We start from the raw sequence: 24,651 nt of genomic DNA, 5'->3' as shown, positions 1-24,651 counted from the left end.
GTTACGGAATACTTGTTGGATAGCGAACAATACTTGACATTACTCGCTTGCGACACGCAAATTGGTTGCCGACACCTGGCTGCAGGCCCATAGCAATTGGAATACGTGGCAGTGAATCGATCATCGGAGACGTCCTGACGAGACCAGCACTCCCCTGCGCGAAACGAGCAGTACCAACCCCTTCCCACCTACACACCGTTTGATCTTGCGTCTCATATCAACCTGTCATCGCAAAAGAGGTGGTACAAAGACTCAATACATTCGACGGGGGATATCGCGGTCCCAGTGATCTGGCGCCAGCTGCTGCTTTGTCCGACTAGAAGAACACGGCCGGCTACCTGCAGTCGGCCTTGTGAATGACATTTTAAGGAGCTGCAGATATGCCAAAAGCCTCAGCTTTGCCCCATCTCAACTTGGCTCCTGAAAACAATGAGGAGCTTAATGGTCTAACTCCCGCGACGCTGAGCCCTCGCTCAACGGGCTCTCCTCACACTCCACGGTCAGCCCCGACATCTCCATATCTGCGAGGCCCTCCGCCATCTTTTATGTCGCATCAAGCCTCTGTATCTCAAGACAGTCCAAATGATGGCTCGCGTACAGGGCCCAGCTCTCCCCGAATCACAGCCATGCCCGAATTCCCTCCTTCGCCTGTTCCTCAATCACCAAAGCATGGTCGAGATCCCTCTAAGGGTTTCTTTTCCAACTTGATGGCCTCCAAATCTTCCCACAAATTGCATGCTTCGGAAACCAGCATTCCGGAGGGCGCAGAGAAGCCAAATGGAAGGAGCCGGGCTAGTTCGAAGGAGAGGTCCCTACATTCAGTAAAGAAGCAAGGTTCGACTCCAGACTTGCCGAAAGCTGGATCAGGAAGCGGCCCCATCAATGACAACGAGCCCCCAGCCTCATCGGAGTCGATTCCCTCTCAACCCTCTCTCGAGCCTGTCCTGGCGGCCAAAAAGACCAAGTCTAAGTTTGGAGGCATTCTCGCAAGGACCAAGACCGTGAAAATGGAGGAAATAACGCCAAAGCAGAAGCACCCGCCCCCGAGCCACCTGCAGCTAGACACCTCCAATGTAGGCAAAGACCACGACGACACATCCCCAAGGACTGCACCCATCAAACTCGAACACCGAGAGAGAGCGTTTGGCCCTGAGGGGAATGCAAGCGTTCGAAACCGCTCGGTAGATAGGCAGACTCAGACTCGTGACGACTCGCAATCCATAAAGAGAGATCGGCAGACGGGGAACATACCCATGTCGCACTCCTTCAGAGACGGATCAACCCTTCAAATTTTGTCGAACCTTGGGCAAACCGGCAAAGGCGTGGGCGACCGCCTTGGCAAGGCTGGGAAAGGCTTTTTCGGGAAGATTACACGGAGTGGGAGCAGCAACGAGCGCGAAGTTCTGACGGTCACGGATGACAATTACGTATGTACGACAATCAACCTGCCACTTGTTAAGCAAACTCGGAAAACCAGGATAGCAAGACGGCTGGAGTTATCCAAGGACAAGACTGAATTTTGGATGCCGGCGTTGCCTTGGCGGTGCATTGAGTATGTTGATCCTTCTTAAGTCTTCTGGCCCTGTACTAAACATGTTGTGCAGCTACCTAAATATGAATGGCGCCGAGGAAGAAGGCCTGTATCGGATTCCTGGCAGCGGAAGAGATGTGAAACACTGGCAGCGGCGCTTTGACACCGAATTCGATATCAACCTTTTTGATGAGCCTGATTTGTATGATATCAACACCATCGGATCAATGTTCAAATCATGGCTGCGGGAGTTGCCCGACGAGATCCTTCCCAAATCCGTGCAAAACAAGATTGCTACCCAGTGCGCCGGTGCGACTTCGGCGCCTCAACTGCTGAGAGACGAACTGTCGCGTCTGCCGCCCTTCAACTACTACCTGTTATTCGCCATCACATGCCACCTCAGCCTCCTTAACAGCTATGCCGAAAAGAACAAAATGGACTATCGAAATTTGTGTATTTGCTTTCAGCCTTGCCTGAAGATCGATGCCTTTTGCTTTCAGTTTCTGGTCATGGATTGGAAGAATTGCTGGCAGGGCTGCTGGACCGAAAAGGAGTACCTGGAAGAAGAATACCGATACGAGCGGGAAGGGTCGGTTAATGAAAGTGAGGACCTTGCCGTGGACGAGAGGGCCATTTCTTCCAGTGGCAGCAGTCAGCAACAGCAACCACCACCACCACCGGCGGCTGCTGATCGACAGGTATCTGCACAGCAACCTGTTCCTCCTCGAAGTGCAGATGCTGCAGCACACCGCAAGTCGATGGCGCCGAGGACAAAACAGAGGAGTCTGTCTCAGGGTGGAAGTGCTAGAGACAGATCTAACAGTGCGCATGCGCCTAGCCAATCCGTGCCCGCTGTACCACGGATGGTGACGCCAGAGCCTCCCAAACTGTCGCTTGACCAGAAGTTGCCTGAGCTGACAGGACTTTCTCCTATCAGAATGTGACGTCTTCGGGTATGTGTCGATGGCCTTGTTGTGATTCTCAACCGACATCTTCCCGTTCGGATGCGTCACGGACTGAGACATGTCCATTTTCCTTTGAACGCGCTGCTTGGATAAGCTTGCCTATAACGACTGTTTGGCATTGAAAGGCTCTAGGATATATCTTGTATTATCTATCTCCCTGGTTTTCCCTTAGCATTGCATTTCTCTTTGCAGTTGCATTGCATTGTGGCTTTCTTCTGGCTTTCGCCTCGAAACAATGATGAAGATTCATGAGGAGAATTGGTATAACCAAGGTAGAGACTGCAAGGAGGAGGATGCAGACTGAGGCTCTCTTTGTATGATTAGGTGCGTGTTAGAGCTTGGACTGGTCATGGCGAGAAAGCGCCGAGTGAGGTTGAATAGAAGGAGACAAGTGATCTTTGAGACCATAGACTCGCGATGCCTCGAGTCGAATGCAGACAGCGGCGGAAGATGCTGCCTCCTGTCGGATGATATTGCCCAGTTCATCACTCGAGTGTCTTTCAACAGCTTCGCGATATGTTCCCGTCCAACCCTGGATTGACCTGGCCTTTCTCGAACACGAGCTCCCCCACTAGTCGGATGCTCTCCGAGATCATTTTGGCAGAACGCCGCCACTCGCCCGTCGTGGACCCCCCCCCCCCATGGTGCAAGTATACATTCCTGCAGGGGGGACGAATGGATAGCAGCACCATGATTTTGCGCCCATTCCGGTACAGGGTTGATAAGAGCCACCGGCTGGCTGGCTGGTTCGCCGGTCGAGCAGACGCAGCCGCTTGATCCCAAACTTGGAGTTATTTTTTTTCTTTTTCCTTTTCATCAACCACTAGATCTCTGCGACGGTCCTTGTTGTTGCCCACGATCAACCCATCTTGCCAGCCTTTCTACTTGTCCGCTCATTATTCCTCTGCCGCCGCTCCTGCCTCTTGATCCTCTCCTTCCTCTCCCTCCTCCCTTCCCCTCTAAACGTCTTGCCGTCGCCACTTTCGGCGCCTGCTTTCTCCTTCTTGACTGCCTTGTCGTCCAACTCGACAAGCCATTCTCCTTCATCCTTCTTGTTCCGTCCCTTGTAGCCCCATTTCTTGACCCATTCGCCGCTCTCCTCGTCGTAGACCAGGTTCTTCCGCCTCTCCTCCTGCGCGGCACCGCCCTTCAGATTGCCTCCGTATTTGCCGATACCTTTCTTACGGGCGAACAATTCCCACTTCGTCGGCGCTTTCGGCTTCGGCAGCGGTTTCCATCTTGGTAGGTAGTGTTGCGGTGCGGGCGGGGTCATTACTAGGCCATCGGTCGTCGACTGGATGGGGCAAGTCGTGAGGAGGGTGTTCAGGAGGGATTGGGCGCCGTCGCGGGCAACTTGTCTGAGCGCCTCGTTGCGGTCGGAAAGTGATTGAGAGAGAAGTTGTGAAGTGGCGGGGAGGGGATTTGGGTCGGTCGCCGTCAGGTAGCCCAGATCGTAGGTGTATGGAGTGGGCTTTTCGACCGTTGTTGGGCTGGGGAGAAAAGGACAACAATTCGTTAGTAAGATTTGATCATAGAACAGCGCAATCTGGCGCCTCGAAGACAAGCAGACGTACAGTTTTTCTGATTTTGCAGGTGCATGGTGTGAGATAGTCGAGGCCAGGATTGACACTTGCGTTCCGGCCTCTACCATAACCGTGTCCATCATTGTATCGGTGGCCATATTTTCTCCGGAAGTGAGTTTTCTGTCCTCCGAACTATGTACTAAAAAAAAAAAGAAAGGTGTATTTTGGAGGAAGTGCTGAAGTGCGCTCTTTCTCCGCACTCGAAATTTTGACGAGGCTGAACTGTGATTCCGCTCGCACAACGAGGCTGAACTCCCTGTATGGAGAATTGCCAAATATCTTGGCGCAGTGAGGTGGACGGAGGGTCATTTCCCCAATCCGCATTGAAAAATAGACACCTTCAGAGTCCTTTGCTGTTCCAACAGCGGTGGCCTTTGTTGGTTATGCGTATTCCGTTTACCTTGGAAACGGTGGCCCTCTGTCATTCAGAACCATGCGGTCAAATATTTCCGATGGAATCATCGCTTTTGACGGTATTGAGCACTCTTGAGGTACATCTTCCGGTACTGGGTACATATTCTGAGACAGACTGTGCCACTTATTTTTGAACCCAGCGTGCCCCCGAGCATCCGACCTTGACACTCATCCCTGGTGGCTGCCCTGGGCACTAATCTTGTAAGGCCAATTGGCCCATCTCTCAGTACGAGTCTTCCATGCCTCGTGACACACGAAGTTATGCTCTCTGCACTGATCCAGGTTCGTAAACAAAGTATGCAGACGGCCCTGCACCAAATACCAAGGCCAATTCAACCTCTTCCCGATAGACAGCAAACCGATCCCGAGCTATTACGTGATGTTGCTTCATATACCAAACTACTTGCCGGGCTAGGCTCTACAAGGAGAAGGCCCGGGAAGTGCACCACGTCTCACACCACGAGAGTTGCGTGTTGCTGATGTGGCATCCTCATGCACGGGTGGGAATTCGATAGACCGATTGTGCGTTTTGTTTTCTCCCAGCCATTTTTTAAAGTCAAAGGCATCAACCTTCGTGTTTTCGTTGACAGTTTCCGATATCGAGATCTATCAGGACACCTCCGACACACTCCCGAACATCGAGCATTCTTTTTAGCGTATTTCGGTCACAAAAACCGCACACGACCCCTCATCCCCATGTTACAGGTCTCCTCGGTTGAGAGACCTCTTTATGGTCCTAGGGAATCGCCTTATCCTGGCAGCGTTCACGTCGTCACAACCTAGGTCACACGGTATAGTGGATATCAGTATCCTTCTTGACCATGGTACGGAGACCCAACCGTCCCTCTATCTCTCCTTTCAGCAAAACCCAAAAAGTTGAACTGACCAATAGGCTACCATCGAGCAAAACTTCCTTCGGATACTTGTTGATCCACACGATGCTGATATTGAGTACGTTAAGTCAAAGGTCAACTGCTTCCATATCCTGCCATGATCTGGCTTTGTATAGATCTCCATTTGAACCATGTCCCTCCGGGTAACAGCTATCCAGCATTGTGGCCGTACATGGCCTAAATCCGATCAACAAAAAATTCCATGCCGAGGCCACATGGACGGCTGACAACAAGAAGATGTGGTTGTGCGATTTCCTTCCCAAGCGCTTGCCAAATGCAAGGATTCTTCTCTTCGGATATAACTCCAACGTGGCGATCGAGACCTCGGCCGCTGGCGTCAACGAGCAGGCTGTCAACCTGCTTGATCGGTTCAATGCGCAACGAAGGCAAGTGGATCCGCACAGGCCGATTATATTCATCGCACACAGTCTGGGGGGTATTGTTGTCAAGAGAGTAAGTGGAAATTTACCCTCCTAGTCAGTACTCTGAGCCCCTTCTTGCGCGCATCTCTATTTCACTTCTTTCAGGAGAATCGAGTTGTCCGTCCCAGGGACCACCATTTGACTCTACCTAGGCACTCGTTGAAGCGAAACTCAACGACAAATACGCCAGTATTCGCAAAGCGACCTTCGGATTGGTCTTCTTCGCGACTCCTCATCGAGGAGGCCGTCATGCTCAATTGGGCGACATTGCTGCAGATATTGCCAGATGCATCCTGCGGAATCAGAAGAATACTTTCATGGATAATCTAAAGTACAACTCGCTGTTCTCTGAACATCTCCAGGACGAGTTCAGACATCAGTATGAAGACTATCAGATACTCTCATTCTATGAGACACTGCCAATGGGACCGCTGGGTTTGGTATGATGACCTTGAATTATCGCGGGCGCCGCAACTAACATACTTCAGATTGTGGACAAGCAATCTGCTACTCTTGGTCTCTCGGGACAACGAGAAACTGCCATCGCGCTTGACGGCGACCACAGAAGTATCTGCAAATTCCCCGAACCAAACTCGGCTTACCAGCAAGTCGAAGACGATTTAGTAGCATTGGTCGAAGAAGCACTTCAAACTCCGGTCCAGAAGAGTTCTCAAACCAGTAATGTTCAGTCGCCTACATGTAAGTGACGTGAAATTTTGAATGAGCAACTATTGCCTCATATAATATTGACGCTGCTTTTGAATCGCCGAACTCGAGTATCTCCTTTGTTGTATATGAATGCTCTGTCCCTTTTTTTTCCTTCTCCAACGAGAAACTTGTCGGAAGAACAGGTGCTGACATGGCCCTAGTCTTTGTACCATATCAAAAGAATTCGAGCTTTGTTGGCCGTGAGAAAATTATCGCGCGCTTGATTGAGATACTCTCACCTCATCCTGGATGGCAGAGGCGAGCAGCCCTTTACGGGCTTGGTGGGATAGGGTATGCTCATCAGAAAGTCTAAGCTACTACTTTACTCACCGTCACAGAAAGACTCAGATTGCCCTCAGCTACGCCCATTGGTGTAGAGAAACCCATCCTAAGACGTCTGTATTTTGGATACATGCCAGCAATTTGGAACGATTTCATCAATCATATATGGATTTGGCCGAGGAATTGAAGATACCAGGAGCGGACTCGCCTAAAGCAGACATCCTGAGCCTTGTGAAGAACTGGCTGAGTATAAAGAAGGATAGTGAGGATTGGTTAATGATCGTTGATAACGCCGACGACTTCGACATGTTCTTCAAGTCCTCTAATGCTGAAGGCAAAAGAAGTTTTTCGGGCAGGCTGGCAGATTATATACCAGACTGCGCACATGGCGCCGTTCTGTTGACAACCCGAGACAAGAAAGTAGGTATCGGGATGGTGAAGATGAGCTCATTGCTACAAGTCAAGCGTATGGCCGATATGGAAGCTATTGGTCTTGTCCGCAAGATTCTTGAGGATGAAGATGAATACAAGAAAGAGGACATCACTCAACTCGCAAACAAATTGGAGTACATACCGCTGGCTCTGACTCAGGCCGCGGCGTTCATTTGGGAGAACACCCTTAGCATTCAGAGATATCTACAGCGATATGAGGAGAGCAGGCTCAACGCGCTGAAACTCCTTGGTCATAGCGCTGCTAGCACCATGGCCGAGGATGAGGCTCGAAACGCAGTGACGACAACTTGGATGATGTCTTTCACACGGATCAAAGAACAGAACCGTCTGGCTGCCGATATTCTCTCTCTACTGGCCTTCCTGGACAGGCACTGTGTTCCCGACGAGCTAATTAGAAGACGAGATCAGAGCCTTCTAGACATCGATTTTGAAAAAGCCTGTGGGCTCTTGAAACGATTTTCTCTAGTCGAAGAAAGCCCCCTGACGCTACGAGGTGAGACCCATGCAGCATTCAGCTTGCATCGGATGGTGCAGCTGGTGACACAGCAGTGGCTGCAGTCTCACGGAGAAGCCGCTATTTGGGCGGAACAGGCACTGGTGGCTGTTTCAATTGTCTTTCCCCCTGGCGAAAGGGAAGAATGGAAAAGCTGCGAGATATATCTACCTCATGTCGAGGTGGTGCTGGAGAATAAGGTGCAGTCCGAAGATGGCAGAGTTTCGACATCGAAGGCGGCATTACTACACAATGCAGCCACATATTTTAGGGTCAAGGGCTACCATGGTCGTGCAGAAGAGACAGCATCCGAAGCTGTAGCCGTCAGGAAAGCTTCACTCGGAGCATGCCATCCTGATACATTGGCTAGCCACACCAGTCTTTCACGCATTCTTCTCGAGCAGGGCAAAATTGAAGAGGCTATGGCACTGCAGCTTCAGGCAGTGGCTACCGCAAAGCAATCCGTCCCGGAGGACAACCCAGACCTGCTGCGGGCGGTGGCTCATCTGGGGTCTCTTCATGGTATACAAGGTCGATACGAGGAGGCTGAGCGCCTACAAGGCCGTGTGCTGGAAGTGAGTAAACGAACACAGGGACTGAACCATCCCGACACCCTACTCACCATGCGCGACTTAGCCATCACCTATGGGCACCTGAGGCGCTATGACGAGGCAGAAACACTGAACAAGTTGGTCCTGGAGCGCAGACAACAAGTTCTAGGTGAAGACCATCCCGAGACTCTCATCAGCATGCTAGACCTAGCCGCGACTTATGTTCGCCAAAATTCTGACCAGAAGGCCGAGATGGCCGAGGAAATAGAGCTCCAGGTGATTGAAGCTCGCAAGAGAGTTCTTGGTGAGGAGCATCCGGCCACAATACAAGCAATGAAGCAACTTTGTGAAACATACGAATGGCAAGGCCGGCAGAAGGACCTGGCGAAACTCCAAGAGCAGATAAAGGCGATCGATCGAAGAGGCGGCCAGAAGACGAAGAAGCCATCAGACGCCGCGCTGCTGACCATGAGCCATGATATTTTGACATACGAGCTGCCGCTGCGGTCGAATCAGACACGGCGCATGTCTAGCGACGAGTGCACCGCAGTGGGAAGCGCCGAAAAGGAAGATAAAGAAGTGAGACCCACGATGCGAATTGTAAAAAGCTCAGTCGATCTAAAGCACGAGGTCAATAACGCGGTAAGCACCGTCGCATTCGTGGAGCAGGTCGAAATGCCCGCTTCCAACATGAATAAGGGGCATCACCACACTCAGTCAGTGTCGTCTTCCGCATCGCTGCTGTCCCCTGCGTACGTTCCCCCTCACGAACAAGCAAAGAGAACGCGGAGTTCCATACCCGGCATGCGTTCACGTTGGAAGAGCTGGCAGGGGGGTGTTGTTGAAGAGCCAGGGGAAGTGGTGGAGAAGCCTCGGAAGAGAGTCTGGAGCTTGAGGCATTAGGCCATGGATCGTTGAAAGACGCCCTCGTCATAGTCCTGGCCACTAAATAGTGATGGCAATAGTGACAGAGGATGTCTAGGTTTGTCAAAGGGATGTACGGAGGACATACGAGAAGTAGACGAAAGTCCCCACTATCTTGGTCACAAGTCATCGCACTATCCTGACGAGGCTGAGCAAGGCTGAGCACTATTAATGCCAAGGCACTAGACCGCTTCAGCCACCCTTCGGAAGTCGAACTGCCAGCGTCTTGTCCTCTCTGTCCTACATAATACTCGAACCTTACCCACCAGTAATGCGTGTATACCTGCGAGCCGAATCGAAAAAGGTGCATCCTGACAAGCATCAGCACGGCGCGGCCTATCTACCATCGAAACACTGAATAATTGACCAAAATGAGAGCTACTCCGATAGAGCTTACTCACGCGGTTGAGAGACAGGTAACTACCCCATCTCAAGGTATGTAACCTCCATTGTAAGTTAAGGCCACCTTTGATCTTTGCAGATACAAATGCTTGGTCATTCTTAGACAGTGGCCGCGGCCGAGGAAGACGTTTGGCAGACTCGTAACTTTTCATCAAGCGATCTCGGCCACTTCAAGTCAGCCAGTTGGATAATTTACGAATTAACAACCAGCAATAATCGAGCTTCTGCCGGAACCAGGGTCCACGCACCATTCACGATAACAAGATGGTTTTGTGAGTGCCGACATCTAGTTCATCTCATGCCACCTCACTGTCTTCGAGCTGGCTCGAACAGCTTCCCACAGCTGCTCGTCCCCGATTACATCGGATGGCGTCTCTCAATGAAGTACCCAAGAAGCGACTCCTTGCAATAGCTGCAGAACGGCAAAGAGTCCTGCACTTATTGCGACACCAAGGTCACCTCTGTCCGTCATTATAGAAACCGCAGCTCCAACTGCGACCAACAGGAGCAAATTCAGCCACATGAATCCCTTGGCCTGCTTTGTTGAAAATATCCGTCGGACAAAGACGACACTCTCTTCTGCTGTCGCCGTCCAGGTTCACAACTCCGGATAAGTGTTGCCAAATGGAAGTCCTGATTTCATCAATTCAGGGTGATGAAAAGCTTCTGTCATGCCCCGGTCAAACCGTCCCCTGCCAAGGAAGACTCGAGCAGATTGAAAGTTTGACTCAGCGTCGGCAAAGGTGAGCTGTAGCATACTCAGTCCTTGACTTCGCTCAATAGGGCGGCAAACAAACGGATGATTTTGGTATGATCTCAAGGGCTAGATCTTGGCAAAGAAGGCACTTTTGCAACTGCGTAACAGACGGACCATGGACTTCTCGGGAGTACTTCTCTTGAAGTTTGACCATTATTCCCGCGTAAGTCTCGAAAGGTCCGACGGGCATGTTGCTGTACACAAAATGCTTGCGGTGGTGTTGCAAGACTACACGAACACTTGTTTGATGGGTTGAGCTCGAACTCATTTTGGCATCCGTTTCCAACTGAGGCCTGATCAGCGGGAAAGTTGCGCTTCTTGCTGGAAAGCTTTACACCTGCGCTTAGCTTTAAAGTGTAAGGTTTGTCTCGGTCTTTTGGATCGCTTTTATCCATTTACATCGAACATTTTCCGTTGACGAGTGTCTCTATTGTCCATTTTGCAGCGTACCAGCACCAGTATCCGTACTGGCATACGAGTGCACGGCTGCATATCATCTCTTTCTAACTGTGGCATAGTGCTGTGCGATATATGCGTTCAACCTTTTCCTTTCGAACCCAAGACCTCCGACAGTTACAATTGCAAGTTATCTGAACGCGGAATCCGCAAAGCCAATTCAGGCCTCCCTCCTCCCTCAACGCTCAACCACAAGAAAAACTTCAACCACACTTTTAGTAGGTGGCGTTCTCATCGATGCGGCGGTGCTGCTCCTTTAGGGATGGCGCAGTTTGGGAAATACGAGGATTTAGGAACGCGGATTCTGCGTTGCGGATCGATTGCTTTGCGGAATTTCCCCAGACGCGAGTTTTAGTGTTGGCTCCAATCTTCAACGATGGATCACACTCAGCTCCTCCGGCAGCCTGCGCCGTTGAGATCATTCATCCATGCCATTTGAAATCCACTGAAACGAATCTATCAGCTAACGGATAACGGTCTCTATTTTATTGTAACAGTCCCTTCTACGAGTTCCAATCTCATTCCAGCATTGATTCCGACAGGCATAATGACTTCAGACTCCGCGGACGATGCCGTCCGTCAAGACGCCCCACGAACGTCCAAAACCAAGATCGCAGCTAGAATGGCCGGGCTCGTTTCACAGGTGAATTTATGGGCGCATGTCTGTGAAAAGCGAGATTCTATGGCAGGAACGAAGGCAAACCCGTCGGCCTCTACATCAATAATTGAGAGATTAAAACGAAGAAACACAGGTGACAGTCCCGCCAGGCCAAAATCCCGCCACTACAAGTATATCCCGATCACAACACCGATTCGCTGCGGAGAAGATAGATGGAGTTCTCATCTCCAAACGCCGATTCTTGATGTGGTGAATCCATCCTGCAGTCCATCCTCGGACACTGGACCCCGGTTCCCACAAACACTTATAGGCCCCCGCGGTCATTCGTTCCGAAGATGAGACATCAATGCACATATCTCCGAAGCAAGTCAAGTTCCAACATGCAGACTCGGAGACTCAATCGAGCCATGGCGGTACCACAGACTCCGGCTATTGGAGCGAGCATCGTGGTCTTAGGGCGTTTGATTTTCAAATCCAGATGACGGAGGAGGCAATGGATTTGGACCGATACTTCAACGCAATCCAGAAAAAGCAATCTAGTGACCTAACACTAGAAATAGGTGCAGGCTTTCGGGAGCAGAGTATTTCTTCTCGATTCAATGCAAAGTCGTCGAATCAGCTAACCCAACTATCAGATGAGATCCACCCATTACCCCATTACAACTTTTACCTGTCAAGAATGTGTGATGACATTTCAGAACTCCCTCCAACTCCAGTACCATTGCGCTAGTCTGCATTCTTCCTCATCCACCAAGCCCCTCAACATAATTGACGAGGATATCCTGGGACTAAATTCTGCACACGAAGCTTCTACTAGGGGTTTGCTCAAACTAGAAGCCGAGAATCATCGTCCCACATACCAAGTTGGCCTTGTACCTAATTCGCATGAGCTTACGATCTCATCGCCTTTGAAGTCGGGGGAAGCTCCCCTGCTCCCGATTTCCACGGGGCCCGAAATCGACTCGGAGTAGGAGACATCCGAGGATGAATCTTGCGCCTCAGACGACAGCTACGAGGCCTGCGAGCATCACGAATGGGTTATTCGGACGATCCTTGCCTGGGCCGAGAGAGAAATTCTTCCAATATTCGCAAGGTGGCTTCGTACGGGAGAGTTGGATGTGAATGGATTACTCCGAACAAGATCCATTGAAACTTCTTCCACATCAGCTGGCAATAGATCTTCTTCCAATGGCGCTCGCAGCTCCACCACAGTACCGACTTCACAGGGTAACTCGAACAACCTGAAGAGGAAAAGAGGTGACCAAGAAGATGACCATCGAAACAATGGCGGATTCAGGAAAAATGACACACCCGAGCAGCCGAAGTCATCCAAAAGACCCAATCGAAAATTAGCATGTCAATTCCACAAACTAAATCCCGGAAAATCCAGGAGGGGTTCGGTGAATGGACTCAAGTACAAAACATGTACGAACGGTTTCTCGGACACGAAGAGTCTGTCGTACCACTTGCGAACTATTCACTGTGGACCAAAGTACTTTTGTAAACGTTGTTCCGAACAGTTCGTCGACGAGGCCACTTTAGACAAGCATGCGAAAATGCCACAGCCATGTAAGGTACACGTCGATCCAGAATTCGCGGAAGAACGTTACATCATGACTGAGGAGCGTCGCAAGGCCTACGAGAAGAAAGCACCTTTGACGCCGCAAGAGGTCCGCTGGTTCCAAGTGTGGGACATTCTGTTTCCAAGCGAAAGTCGGCCAGAATCTCCTTATCAACATTTTGACTCTGTTGAACAAGCCATCATTCAGACTGCTGATGATATTATTCCCGATCAAGTGGAGTACCAGGTTCGCAACTTTCCTGGCTTGGACCGAGCGGATGCGGAGCGCATTACTCGACGCGTGTTGGACGATTTCCAGACTCTTCTCTGGGAGCGATTGGATGTAAATGGACTGGCCCGAAACACCATCGTGGCTCCGGCTGAAGTTGGCAACAACGTCGGTCGTGCTAGCAATCAGGGACCATTTTCAACCGCTTCTGTAGAGGCTCCCCAACCCAACGTGCATCCGAATACGACCAACGACGGCGCCACCCAAGGGGACCTTGTCAATGCTGCCAACATTGGTTGTGGTGGTAACAGTGGCACGGAACATGGCATCTCTGCGAACCTACTCCAGAAGGCTCACAACGCCAATATGCCTACAGACCATGGAGTTTCCCAGGATCTCAATCACACTGAGATTCCCAATAACACAGCTGTAAACTTTGACTGGCAAATCAGCCCTCAACTAGTGTGCACTGTCCACGGCGGTGTCCTTGAGAACGTCACCGCACCCGAACAGCCTTACCAAGAGGTACAGTACAGCCCAGATACAACGCGATCACCCAGAGATTTGGAAACGATCAGGGACATAGATTGGTCCACCCTGCTCGCAGAGGTGGACCCATCTACTTTTGGGGCGATTGATTGCGCGAAAGTCCTGCAGAACTGAAACGACAGACAAACGAAAACCATGACCGCAACCGCACATCTTGGAGACATCGACTCGTTGGCTACTGGAATGTTTGTTTGTCCGACGACAAAAATGCACCGAGAGTTCCGAATGAAGGCATTCATTTCATCGCAATCCTGATCTGGTTACTGCGTTGGTTTCATAGCTTGGTACCACGGATAACTTGAGGTACCCGACCCAAAACAAATTTCGTCCCCGAAAATCAGTTCAGAAACCTTCCGGTCGCATCAAGCAATACTTTGCATCTCGCTACGGTGACGCTCAGCCTACTATGCCCTGTCTTCGTTTCAAGCCATAACTGGTTTGAAGAAGTCGACCATATCTGCAATTGCAGGGTTGACAAAGTCATTCTTGTCGTAGAAGTCCATGTGCCTCCCATCTGGAACGACAACTTTCTTGACATTGTTGTTCTTGCCATCCAAGATCTTGTAGATCTTCTCCGAATGCCATCTGCTCTCGGCTTTCTCGCCCACGATAATGAGGACAGGCTGCGTCAAGAATAGATCGGCAAATTGCCAGGCATCGAAGTTGAGGACCAACGGCACAGAGCGTAGCAACATCTTGTTCTGCGCGTTCTTGTGCTGCGCCCGCGGGGTACAGTAGTAATTGTACGCATCGGCCAGATCGCCTGGGGTATTATCCCCCGGTGTTGGGGGAACGTATGGCGCAGTGGCAGCTTCGGCACCTTGAGCTTCGGCCTGGATGGCTTGAGCGACTTGGTCAAGGCTAGCGACCTGGCTGGATGGTTGCTCATTCCCATACCATCCGAAACGAGCACCGTCGCCAATGTTGACAGCGCTGACCATGGCGACGGCTTTGAGACGATGATCGCCTTTGGCAGCAGCGGCAGCATAGCCACCACCGGCACAGATTCCGACGACGGCGATGCGGTTCATGTTAACATAGTCGAGCCTTTCGAGGTAGTCGACCACGGCAGAAGCATCGGTGACTCTGGCCGAGGGATCTTCGAGAAAGTGAGGCAGACCCTCCGAGTCGCCTTGGTGGGCGGCATCGTAGCAGATGGTCACGAAACCCTGGTCTGAAAGACGCTTTGCGTATGTACTGGCAGTCTGCTCCTTCACACCGCCGCCGGGGTGAATCACCACAAGACCGGGGGCTTTGTCGGAGAGGGAAGCTGGCTTGAAGAGAAGGCCAGCAAGGTTGATAGAGCCCTTGGGGATTCTGATTGCAGACATTGCTTCAGTTCGTATGATGGGACTTAGATGGCATGTTGTGTGGATAGCTTCTCCAACCCTCGACATTATATCGACTCCCGCGGGGGCGAATTGAATGACGATATCTCATAAAAGCATTATGTTCGTATTTGAGAGCTGTCGAAGAGGCCACAGGAATGACCATAATTGGTCAAGTAGGCCCCGTCTTGATCATCAGCAGGCATCTCGATTCTCCACCCCCCGAAGATTGTCGGACACCGCGCAACAAACTCCCTTTCTCTTATACATGGAGAGAGTGATTGACGAATTACCCTGAGTTCTTGATCGGTATGGCCTTGTCCTCGCCAAAGCAGGCGGAACCAACCCGGCCTGGCGCAGATAAATGTTGCATTAGCTGGGCCGTGATCCGGCTTCCCCTTGTCTAACCGGCGGCATGTAACTGGTAGAGATACTGGCATGGACATCCTGAGACGTATCTAGGACCGGTGGTAATCCTTCCTCTCCGCCTTTAGTTCTGAGTCTGTTAGAGTCTGCGAGGCGCCGAACAGACCTGCAAGTCGTGACCAACACAAATCTTTCAACCCATTTCACCGTCTAAGCTGAACATTGCAAGCTCAACATGTCTGCCGGTCCGTCTCTGACAGGTTCGAAAGTGGCCGATGGTCTTCTACTGATCCTTGTCGTCGCTTACATCTCTTCTTGGCTGAGATCGTGGTACCAGCTTAGCCATATCCCGGGGCCTCGAGGCTGGGGATGGAGCATCTTCCCTTGGCTCAAACTGCACACTCGAACCGATCTTTTTGATCAGTTCTGTGATCTGACTGACAAGTACGGGCCCCTCGTGCGCGTCGGCCCTCAAACCCTCATTTGCTCCGATCCAGATGTTATGAGACGTCTTTCCGCGCCGCGCTCGCCCTACGTGCGTGGAGATTGGTACTATGCCATGCGGCTGAACCCAGGTCAAGACAATATCTTTTCCACCCTCAACGAGGCTCGACATGAAGAACTCCGTCGAAAGATGGCGGCCGGGTATTCTGGCAAGGAGAACACGTCGCTCGAACAGGATGTGAACGCTGCCCTCCTGGAGTTGATTGACCTTGTCAACAGGAAGTATATTAGCACGGATGGGATTATCAAACCTATGGACTTGGCCCGCAAAGTTGCCTTCTTCACTAGCGATGTCATGAGCAAGGTCGCCTTCGATGCCAAATTCCACGATCTACGTGACGATGAGGACAATTTTGGCTACATCGAGGAGCTGGAGGCCCTCTTCCCCAACATCACCTGGACAGCCACCGTGCCGGGGTTCCTGAAGTTCATGACGAATCTTGGCCTCTTACAAAAGCTGGCCGCAGCTGGAGACGGTAATATGGGTGTGGCCAAGGTCAAAGCGATTGCATTTGAGCAGGTAGGCAAGCGGTTTGGTCCCGACGGGAAGCCCAACCAAGATAAAGAGGACATGTTGGGAAGCTTCATTCGGCATGGGCTCGCCCAGGAGGAAGCAAAGCAGGAGAGTGTCCTCAATTTGTCCGCCTCACGTTGAACACAGTTGTCTGGAGCACTGACTCGTGATAGAACCGCTGGTTCTGACACCACGGCAACAGCAATCCGAGCAACCCTTTTGTGTATCATGACAAATCCAAGAATCTATCGCACACTCATGGCCGAGATTGACCAAGCTTTGGCGCAAGGAAAGATTCCCGCAGGGGCAACAGATATCGTTACAGAGGCTCAAGCAAAGCAGCTGCCATATCTTCAAGCCTGTATCAAGGAGGTTGACCTTGGGTTTCTTTCTTGCCAAGCTGTTAAAAATTGACATCATACAGGGGCTCCGTTGGTACCCTCCTGTGACCGGTGAGCTATCCAAGAAGGTCAGTTTCCAGTACGTACCTTATATATCGTTTTCGTTATAGTAACCGTAGCAGACTCCTCCTCAAGGCGACACGATATGTGGCTACGTCGTACCTGGTGGAATCAAAGTTGGGCAAGACTTGATCGTCCGGGCCTGCCTTTTGCATGCTAACTATCGAGCAGGTCCTCCGTCAAGGCAATCCATCGTAACCCGAAGCTCTTCGCACCAGATCCCGACTCGTTCCGCCCCGAGCGCTGGATCCTTGCTTCTGATCCGCATGGCCACGAGTCCTCAGCCGAGAAGCTCAAGGAAATGGAACGCAACAACGACCTTGTATTCGGCTATGGCAAGTATCAATGCCTGGGCAAGCCGGTTGCGTTTATGGAACTGAACAAGGTGTTTGTGGAACTGTTGAGGAGGTTTGAGGTCGAGGCTAAAGACCCGCTGCATCTGTGGGATACCCGCTGTTGTGGGACGCATCAGCAGAAGGACATGTGGGTGGTTGTGCGTAAGAGGTCTGTGTAGAAATCGGGGTTCATGTACTGGGTACTGGGTACCTCGTAGCGGCCTCGGGAGGTTGAGGGAGCCAGATGGAGTTTGTCAAGTCACCTGATGTCACCTGATCGTTTGTTTACGTAGGCCTCTGTTCCGGCAACCAACAGTCAAGCGGGAACTCACCTGCAACTTTGCATCCAATCTTCGGATCTGTGAGAAACTCTCAAGCAAGTCCCAACTACCTCGTACTCGGTACGAACTAGACGACCTGTGCTCGCGACCCCTTCCCACACAGACCATCTTCGGTCAACCACATCACTCGCTGCCTCCATGTCATCAACCATGTCCGGGGTCAGCGGCACATATCGAGGCACGCCCAACCGGCGTGGTCAACTCCCATTTGCAGACTCTCCTTCCGCAATCCCTCGTCCCAAGATGGAGTCTTCCACCAATACAGCCCCCAGCGAGATGTCTGGCACCTCCACCGTGTCTGCAAGTCGACAGAAGCAGAGTAAGAGAGACGAGGTGCGTGTTCTTATCCCGATCTTGTTCAAGCCCGCTCGGTGCCTAACATACATGGGCTGTTGCTACTAGGCAATTCGACGCAAGATGGAAGCCGACCTCAGCAAGAAGAAGCACGTCCCCTCCCGCGCCCGACACACCCGCAAGGCACCGCCGGGGACAGTCCTGGCCCTCAAACCCAGTCAGGCTTTACAGATCAAGCCCTCCACCACCGTCGCCGAGGCGGCTCAGCTGATGGCTGCCAAGAGAGAAGACTGCGTTTTGGTTACCGACGACGACGAGAGGATCGCGGGTATTTTCACCGCAAAGGACTTGGCTTTCCGCGTTGTCGGCGCCGGCATTAAAGCTAACCAAGTCACCATTGAACAGATCATGACCAAGAACCCGTTGTGCGCGAGAACTGACACGAGCGCCACCGATGCCCTGGATCTCATGGTCCGAAAAGGATTCAGACATCTGCCTGTCATGGATGAAAACCAAGACATATCCGGGATTCTTGACATCACGAAATGCTTTTACGAGGCTATGGAAAAGCTGGAACGTGCATATAGTTCTTCGCGCAAGTTGTACGATGCCCTGGAAGGCGTACAGTCTGAACTTGGCTCCAGCCAACCCCAACAGATTATCCAGTATGTCGAGGCTTTGAGACAGAAGATGTCGGGACCTACATTGGAATCGGTGCTGAATGGGCTCCCTCCTACGACCGTCTCGGTCAGGACGTCGGTCAAAGAGGCGGCTCAGCTCATGAAGGAGAATCACACAACCGCAGTGCTGGTGCAAGATCAAGGGTCTATCACCGGTATTTTTACGAGCAAGGATGTGGTATTACGTGTCATCGCCCCTGGTCTTGACCCGTCAACTTGTAGTGTCGTGAGAGTCATGACGCCTCATCCGGACTTTGCGCCCACAGACATGAGCATTCAGGCTGCTCTGCGCAAGATGCATGGTAAGTCTTTTCTGTGCCCAACCCGGGTAAAAGTGCTCACAGCTCTAGATGGACACTACCTCAATCTCCCCGTTATGAACGGCGAGGGTGAGATCGTCGGCATGGTGGACGTTCTCAAATTAACGTATGCCACCCTCGAACAGATCAACACTATGAATTCCGGAGAAGCGGAGGGCCCGGCATGGAACAAGTTCTGGCTGTCAATGGACAACGACACCGAATCCATCATGTCTGGTGAAGGCAGCCATCGCCCAACGACTCCTGGCCATCGTTCAATGATGGAGTCAGAGTCTGGCCGTCCTGGATTTGAAAGGGGGGACAGCGTGATGCCACACGACTCCGCTTCGCACCGAGGAGACGATGTTCACTCGGAGGTCCTTCCGTCTGTCGAATCGCCGGAGACACCATTCCCGTTCAAGTTCAAAGCCCCCAGCGGACGAGTCCATCGGATACAAGTCCACGCTAGCAGCGGTCTAGCCGAACTGGTCGACCAAGTCACCGCCAAACTAGGGGGTGAAGTGGAATCCGTAGGCGGAGAAGCCACTGTTGAGGAAGGCAAATTGGGTAAAGCAGGTTATGCATTGAGTTACCTGGACAATGAGGGCGATACAGTCTCTATCACCACGGATCAAGATCTTCTCGACGCAATACTGCTAGCGAGACAAGGGAAGAGAGATAAAGTCGACTTGTTCGTGCATGACCCGGCTCAACCGCCAATTGCCACGACGGTGGATCCGCGACCTCAGCTTTCGAAACCGCCCACTCCTCCAGAGTCCATACTCAAGGAGGCAGCAATAGTAGAAGCCGCAGACGAGGGCGATGAAGAAGAGGGAGAAGAAGAAGAAGCTGCGCCCGTAGCAAAGACGATACGATCGAAACGAGCACCACCCATGACGCAGCAACGGCAGGAAGAACAACCCCAGATTATTGCTGGTGTGCCGAATGACCTGCTTCTTCCTGGCGCCATTGTCACGCTTGCAGTTGTTATTGTTGGCGTTTTTGCAATTAGTCGAGCGACGGCGAAGTAAGAATGATACCCACGGCTCCAATGCTGTTGCAGCTACTACTACTCATTTTGCTGTTCAGCTTCTCGACTCTCTAATCCAGGGGTTGCGTTCCATATGACGGGGATAGAGGCAGTTTTTACTTAACTTCAATACTGCTAGGAGGTTTCATGAGTGAATATAGATTACTTACTTCCCAACTTACCTAGTTACCTACTGTACCGGCTCTCAAATTCTACTCCCCGTTTTGCTTTTATCTCTTCTTTTCTTTTCGGGCTTGTAATGCGAGCACATTTGTTCGACAGGCAATAGACGTGAGCTCTCTAGGGACTACGTACTCGGCCCAAGCAGGCAAGGGAGAGACCACTACGTAGTCTCCTGGTGCGAAAGGACATCAGGATGAACGAGTGAAAGGCAAGGCAAGGCAAGGCAAGGGGCATGTGCTATGAAGAACCTAGACTCTCCAGAATTCCTGGCCCGTAATAATCCATCTCATTCCTGACCTTTTTCTCACTTGGTCCTTTTTACATGATATGGAACTGGAACTGGATGGGTATTTGTACGTGTGTACCTCTCGCCTTGCTCGCTCGCAGGACAAGAGGGTCTTCACTCTGCGATTTGAAGGGTCCATAAACCCATCAACATCGGAGCCTGGTATGGCCTGACTGACTGACTGCCGGCCTACCCCACCTGTTTGCCTACGGACCTACTCATATGTATGTAATATTCTATATCAGAACAGAAGCGCATAGGTTGTGAGTATCCGATTTAATAACCCCTCTCTTTCTTTCCATTGTTACATCAAACTTGTCCTCCCCCCGACTCCCGTCCCGCCTTGACCAGAGGGCATCTCGCCGTTCCTCCCGACCACGAACTCCTCATAGATGGCGGCCAAGCGACGCTTCTCTTCAGGACTGATGGAGCTGCGGGTCGTCGCGAGCGATTTCTCCATGTGTCGCCACTCGATCACCACCTCGTCCTTGCCTCCGGACCCGCCGGGTTCCGCCCCGCTGTCGCCGTCTCCATCGGCGTCTCGGTCGTTGGCGGGAGTGAGAGCAGATGACACAGTCGACGACGGTGTGCGACGTGCAAAGGTGTTTTTCAGGGCGGCCTTTTCGCGTTTGCGCGCCAGTTTCAGCTCGTCTAGCTTCGAGGCGATGGCCGCTTTTGACTCCATCGCCGAGGCGCCCGTGCCGAAGAACTTCTTGGCCAGTGCGTCTTCTTCGGGCGAATACAGAAAATGGAAGAAATCGTGCTTGCCCTGGGTGCTGTGGCGTTTGCGCCGTTTTCCTCCTCCACCGGTGGCGCCACCGCTGCTGCTGTTGGTCCCGTTGACCAGTTCCCTGCCCTTTTCCCGATCGGATGGTTTGTCACCTAACAAATCGTGAATGGCCTCAAGATGAGCGTTGTACATGAGCGCTTGGAGATCTGCACCACTGAACCCCTCGGTGCGCTGCGCGACGCTGAGTAACCGATTCTCAACTTCGGGCTTCAGGCGTAGTTTTGTGCTGACTGCTTTCAAAATATCCAGCCGATCATTCATTTCTGGCATGTCGCACAACAGACTCTTGTCTAGTCGTCCCGGTCTGAGAAGGGCTGGGTCAATAAGATCCGGCCGACTTGTCGCTGCTAGCACGTAGACACCTTCGAGCCCTTCGGCGCCATCCATCTGCGTAAGCATCTGATTTACCACTCGATCCGTTACCCCCGTTGAATCATGGCCTCGCTTAGGCGCAATACTGTCGAACTCGTCAAAGAACAATACGCATGGCTTCGCAGCTTGAGCGCGCTCAAATAGATCTCGCACGGACTTTTCAGAAGCGCCGATGTACTTGTTCAAGATTTCTGGGCCTTTCACGGAGATGAAGTTTAGGTTACACTCGCCGGCTACGGCAGAGGCAAGGAGTGTCTTGCCGCAACCGGGGTATCCGTAGAGCAAAAGTCCCGAGCGGAGACGGAGTGGAGAGCGAGCGAAGATGGGTGCATATTTTGTCGGGTACAGGAGTGTTTCGAGGAGGGTATTGCGGGTGCCGTGTAGACCGCCGATGGAGGAAAAAGTGGTCGTTGAGTGAGTCAATGTTACGTTTCGAAGGGAAGAAGGCGTGAAATTCTTCAACGCGGCATCGAAGTCGGCTTTCGTGAGAGTGGGTGGTGCGTCTGAGTCATCGTTGTCTGATATCATGCGTGTTAGCGTTTCGTTTCGGGCGCGGGCCAGGAGGAGTACGAGGTCGGCGGGCATGTAGCCATCGGTTTTTCCAGCGACGTCGAGAAGATCGAGACTGGGAGCGAGGTGGAAACCTTCAGCTGGTGGTGATGAAGCAGCAGACGTTGGTCTTGACGACGGGTTTGACGGATCCATCCAAGAATTCTCAGACATACTTTGCGTATCACTTTGATTTCTGCTGTGGCCATGGCTGTTGACTTGCGACCCGTCATTTGTGAGTGACACAAGAATGTCTCGCCGGATTTCCTTCGTCGGTGCTTTTATGGAGATTATGTCGCCTACTATATGCCCTCCAATAATGATACTGTTGAGCGAATCCTTCGACTGTGCAGTTGCCAGAAGAGTGACACCAGAATGGATGCTGCAGTATTGGCGCACAATGGCACACAGAACCTCGGTGATTTGTCGACTGCGCCCATTGTCATTTCCGACCTCCAGTTCAGTCTCAGCGGGACAAATCTTGTCCAAGTCATCAAGGACGACGACTGACTGTCCGCCTAATCTTGCACACCAAGACGCCGACATGAATAACCTCGTAAGATTTTCCTTTACCGTGGAGACTCTTGTTTCGTCGGTTACCAGCTTCTGGCAATCAAAATACGTCACGTTGAAGACGTAATCCTCCCGCAGCTGTTGTGATATGCAATGAGCGAGCGAAGTCTTACCTGACCCAACGCCGCCAGTCAAAAGAACAGACGAACACAAAGTTAGATTTGAAAAGCATTGCTTTAAGATACCATCGACGCCTATCAGCTTGGGAAGCTTGTTAGGTATGCCATGGGCGAAGGTTGGAAATATGGTCGTCAATTCCACGGACCGGGCAACTTCAGCCTTGATCTCAAATTCATGGTCCTGCTCCTGTCCTAGCACCCACGGGCAAGAATTGTCGGGATCTTCTTCAGCCTCAGCTGGACGGCGAAATCTGAGAATACCGCCATCAAACGATGCCGCAGAAGAGGAGTCTCCAGAGGCCGGGAGAATCATTCCGTCAGTGACTGGCCCTGACAGCAATCCGTCCTCTCCGGCGAATGTCAGTCGGATTTTGTCAGCCAGGGCTTGTTTTGCTGCTTTCGAATCTCCACCAAATTGGAGACCATCTTTCTTTTTTGAATTCGCGGGCAGAAAGGGATAGAACTGGAACTTTTTAATAGAATATCGGGGCAACGGCGGCCCCGTAGCTTGAATTCGAACAATGATCCCAACCATCCCTTCGGCACCAAGCATTTTGCAAAGCGAGGCGGATAGAACCGCGTGATTCCTGTCAACCGGGGTAGGCCAGGGAAGGATTTGGGCGACCACTTTAGAAGCCGGCCTTCCAACTTCGCTGTTCTCTTCTTCCTTGAGCCGGTTGACTTGACTACTATCCAGTTGAACCCGCATACCGGCTGGTTTGATAATAGTGACATTTGCCCATGTCGCAGCTCTCAGACTCTCAGACTCAATCACATCATTACTGAGCCAGATGCACAGTTTATTGCGTTGCGATGGGTTTAGGTCTTCGTCGAAAAAGCTCCCGGCTATTGTTCGATCGATCGCACGCATGAACACTGCAGGTTTTGTGGGCCCCGTCCTATTACGGGCATTACTGACACCGCTTTTGCCGCTTCTCCTGCTTGCTGTGCTCCTTGCATCCCTTCTGTCATTCCTACCAGATTTGGGTCGAGTCTTAGGCGCAACAATAACCTCGGCGTCTGGGGCTATTTTTGCGAATGGTACGGTATTCGGGACCGGCGGTACCAAAGAAGTAACGACGATATTCGCTGTTGATGTTGGTGACAGGTGTAGGGTCAAGGGGTGGGTATTTTCTGCCTGAACGGTAGTTTTACTGCTGTATGCAGGATTTGGAAGTGCACGAATCTGAGATAGGAGGTTCAATTCCAGGAAAGTGGCATGCAATTCAATAACCTCCCAGTCGGCAGGTGTCAGTGGCTCGATATTGATACTGTGAGCAACAGGCGGGTCAAGATGGACCAGTATACCGATTTTCTGGCCCTCAGATAGTCCGAGCAGCTTTGCGAATGTCGCATCAATCTCGACGGTTTGACCATCCTGTTCTCTGGTTCCTGGTCGAGCTCGTTCGCTATTCAGAAGTGACGCCGGTCTCGCCCGGCTAGGCATCCCTGTCCAGCCAACGTAGGCAGATCGTTGGAAGCCGGCGCTATTGCCACTGGAGACAGCGCCAGAGGAGAGGGTCTGGGACCGATATTGTAGCTCGACGACAACATTTTGAGCGGGCTTAACGAAGGTGAGCAGCAGAAGAGAGCATTTCACAATGGTAGCTTACAATATTGGTATTGCTGATCAATGCAATCAGTCCAGGAGGCAGATTCACCAGGCAATTCTGGAGGGATACCAGCGCCACCTCAGCACGTACGGGAGGAGGCATCTTCTCGAATGTTGTGAAAGGCAAGCAACGTCCAGCCGGTTGGGAAAGAGCCTCGCAAATTAGCGGAAACAGACTCTTAATGACAGTGATAGCGCATTACGACTTTGGAGAGAAGGTAAA

General features: G+C 51.7%; 8 protein-coding genes across 8 annotated transcripts; 5 read left to right on the top strand and 3 right to left on the bottom strand.

Moving 5' to 3' along the window:
• Positions 1-380: 380 nt before the first annotated feature.
• Positions 381-2,475, top strand: A1O5_13023 (uncharacterized protein; the record flags this gene model as incomplete). Its single annotated transcript, XM_007753592.1, has 2 exons — positions 381-1,552; positions 1,605-2,475. The coding sequence occupies 2 exons, from the start codon at positions 381-383 to the stop codon at positions 2,473-2,475; spliced, it is 2,043 nt and encodes a 680-aa protein (XP_007751782.1).
• Positions 2,476-3,355: 880 nt separating this feature from the next.
• Positions 3,356-4,177, bottom strand: A1O5_13022 (uncharacterized protein; the record flags this gene model as incomplete). Its single annotated transcript, XM_007753591.1, has 2 exons — positions 3,356-3,986; positions 4,071-4,177. The coding sequence occupies 2 exons, from the start codon at positions 4,175-4,177 to the stop codon at positions 3,356-3,358; spliced, it is 738 nt and encodes a 245-aa protein (XP_007751781.1).
• Positions 4,178-5,517: 1,340 nt separating this feature from the next.
• A1O5_13021 (uncharacterized protein) lies at positions 5,518-9,198 on the top strand (the record flags this gene model as incomplete). The annotated part of the gene is made up of 6 exons (XM_007753590.1): positions 5,518-5,529; positions 5,624-5,839; positions 5,961-6,248; positions 6,297-6,507; positions 6,678-6,807; positions 6,855-9,198. 6 exons carry the CDS (start codon positions 5,518-5,520, stop codon positions 9,196-9,198), a joined length of 3,201 nt encoding a protein of 1,066 aa, XP_007751780.1.
• Positions 9,199-13,009: 3,811 nt separating this feature from the next.
• On the top strand, positions 13,010-13,906 carry A1O5_13020 (uncharacterized protein; the record flags this gene model as incomplete). Its single annotated transcript, XM_007753589.1, has 1 exon — positions 13,010-13,906. One exon carries the CDS (start codon positions 13,010-13,012, stop codon positions 13,904-13,906), a length of 897 nt encoding a protein of 298 aa, XP_007751779.1.
• A 308-nt stretch (positions 13,907-14,214) lies between these two features.
• On the bottom strand, positions 14,215-15,123 carry A1O5_13019 (uncharacterized protein; the record flags this gene model as incomplete). The annotated part of the gene is made up of 1 exon (XM_007753588.1): positions 14,215-15,123. One exon carries the CDS (start codon positions 15,121-15,123, stop codon positions 14,215-14,217), a length of 909 nt encoding a protein of 302 aa, XP_007751778.1.
• A 598-nt stretch (positions 15,124-15,721) lies between these two features.
• Positions 15,722-17,479, top strand: A1O5_13018 (uncharacterized protein; the record flags this gene model as incomplete). Its single annotated transcript, XM_007753587.1, has 5 exons — positions 15,722-16,629; positions 16,678-16,876; positions 16,929-16,973; positions 17,028-17,099; positions 17,150-17,479. The coding sequence occupies 5 exons, from the start codon at positions 15,722-15,724 to the stop codon at positions 17,477-17,479; spliced, it is 1,554 nt and encodes a 517-aa protein (XP_007751777.1).
• A 312-nt stretch (positions 17,480-17,791) lies between these two features.
• On the top strand, positions 17,792-19,945 carry A1O5_13017 (uncharacterized protein; the record flags this gene model as incomplete). Its single annotated transcript, XM_007753586.1, has 3 exons — positions 17,792-17,974; positions 18,044-18,917; positions 18,960-19,945. The coding sequence occupies 3 exons, from the start codon at positions 17,792-17,794 to the stop codon at positions 19,943-19,945; spliced, it is 2,043 nt and encodes a 680-aa protein (XP_007751776.1).
• Positions 19,946-20,717: 772 nt separating this feature from the next.
• Positions 20,718-24,531, bottom strand: A1O5_13016 (uncharacterized protein; the record flags this gene model as incomplete). Its single annotated transcript, XM_007753585.1, has 2 exons — positions 20,718-24,380; positions 24,430-24,531. 2 exons carry the CDS (start codon positions 24,529-24,531, stop codon positions 20,718-20,720), a joined length of 3,765 nt encoding a protein of 1,254 aa, XP_007751775.1.
• Between the last annotated feature and the right edge of the window lie 120 nt (positions 24,532-24,651).

Source organism: Cladophialophora psammophila, assembly GCF_000585535.1.
Source record: "Cladophialophora psammophila CBS 110553 chromosome Unknown aczJe-supercont1.40, whole genome shotgun sequence".
Classification (NCBI taxonomy): Eukaryota; Fungi; Ascomycota; class Eurotiomycetes; order Chaetothyriales; family Herpotrichiellaceae; genus Cladophialophora; species Cladophialophora psammophila.
This window is presented reverse-complemented; position numbering and strand designations above follow the sequence as displayed.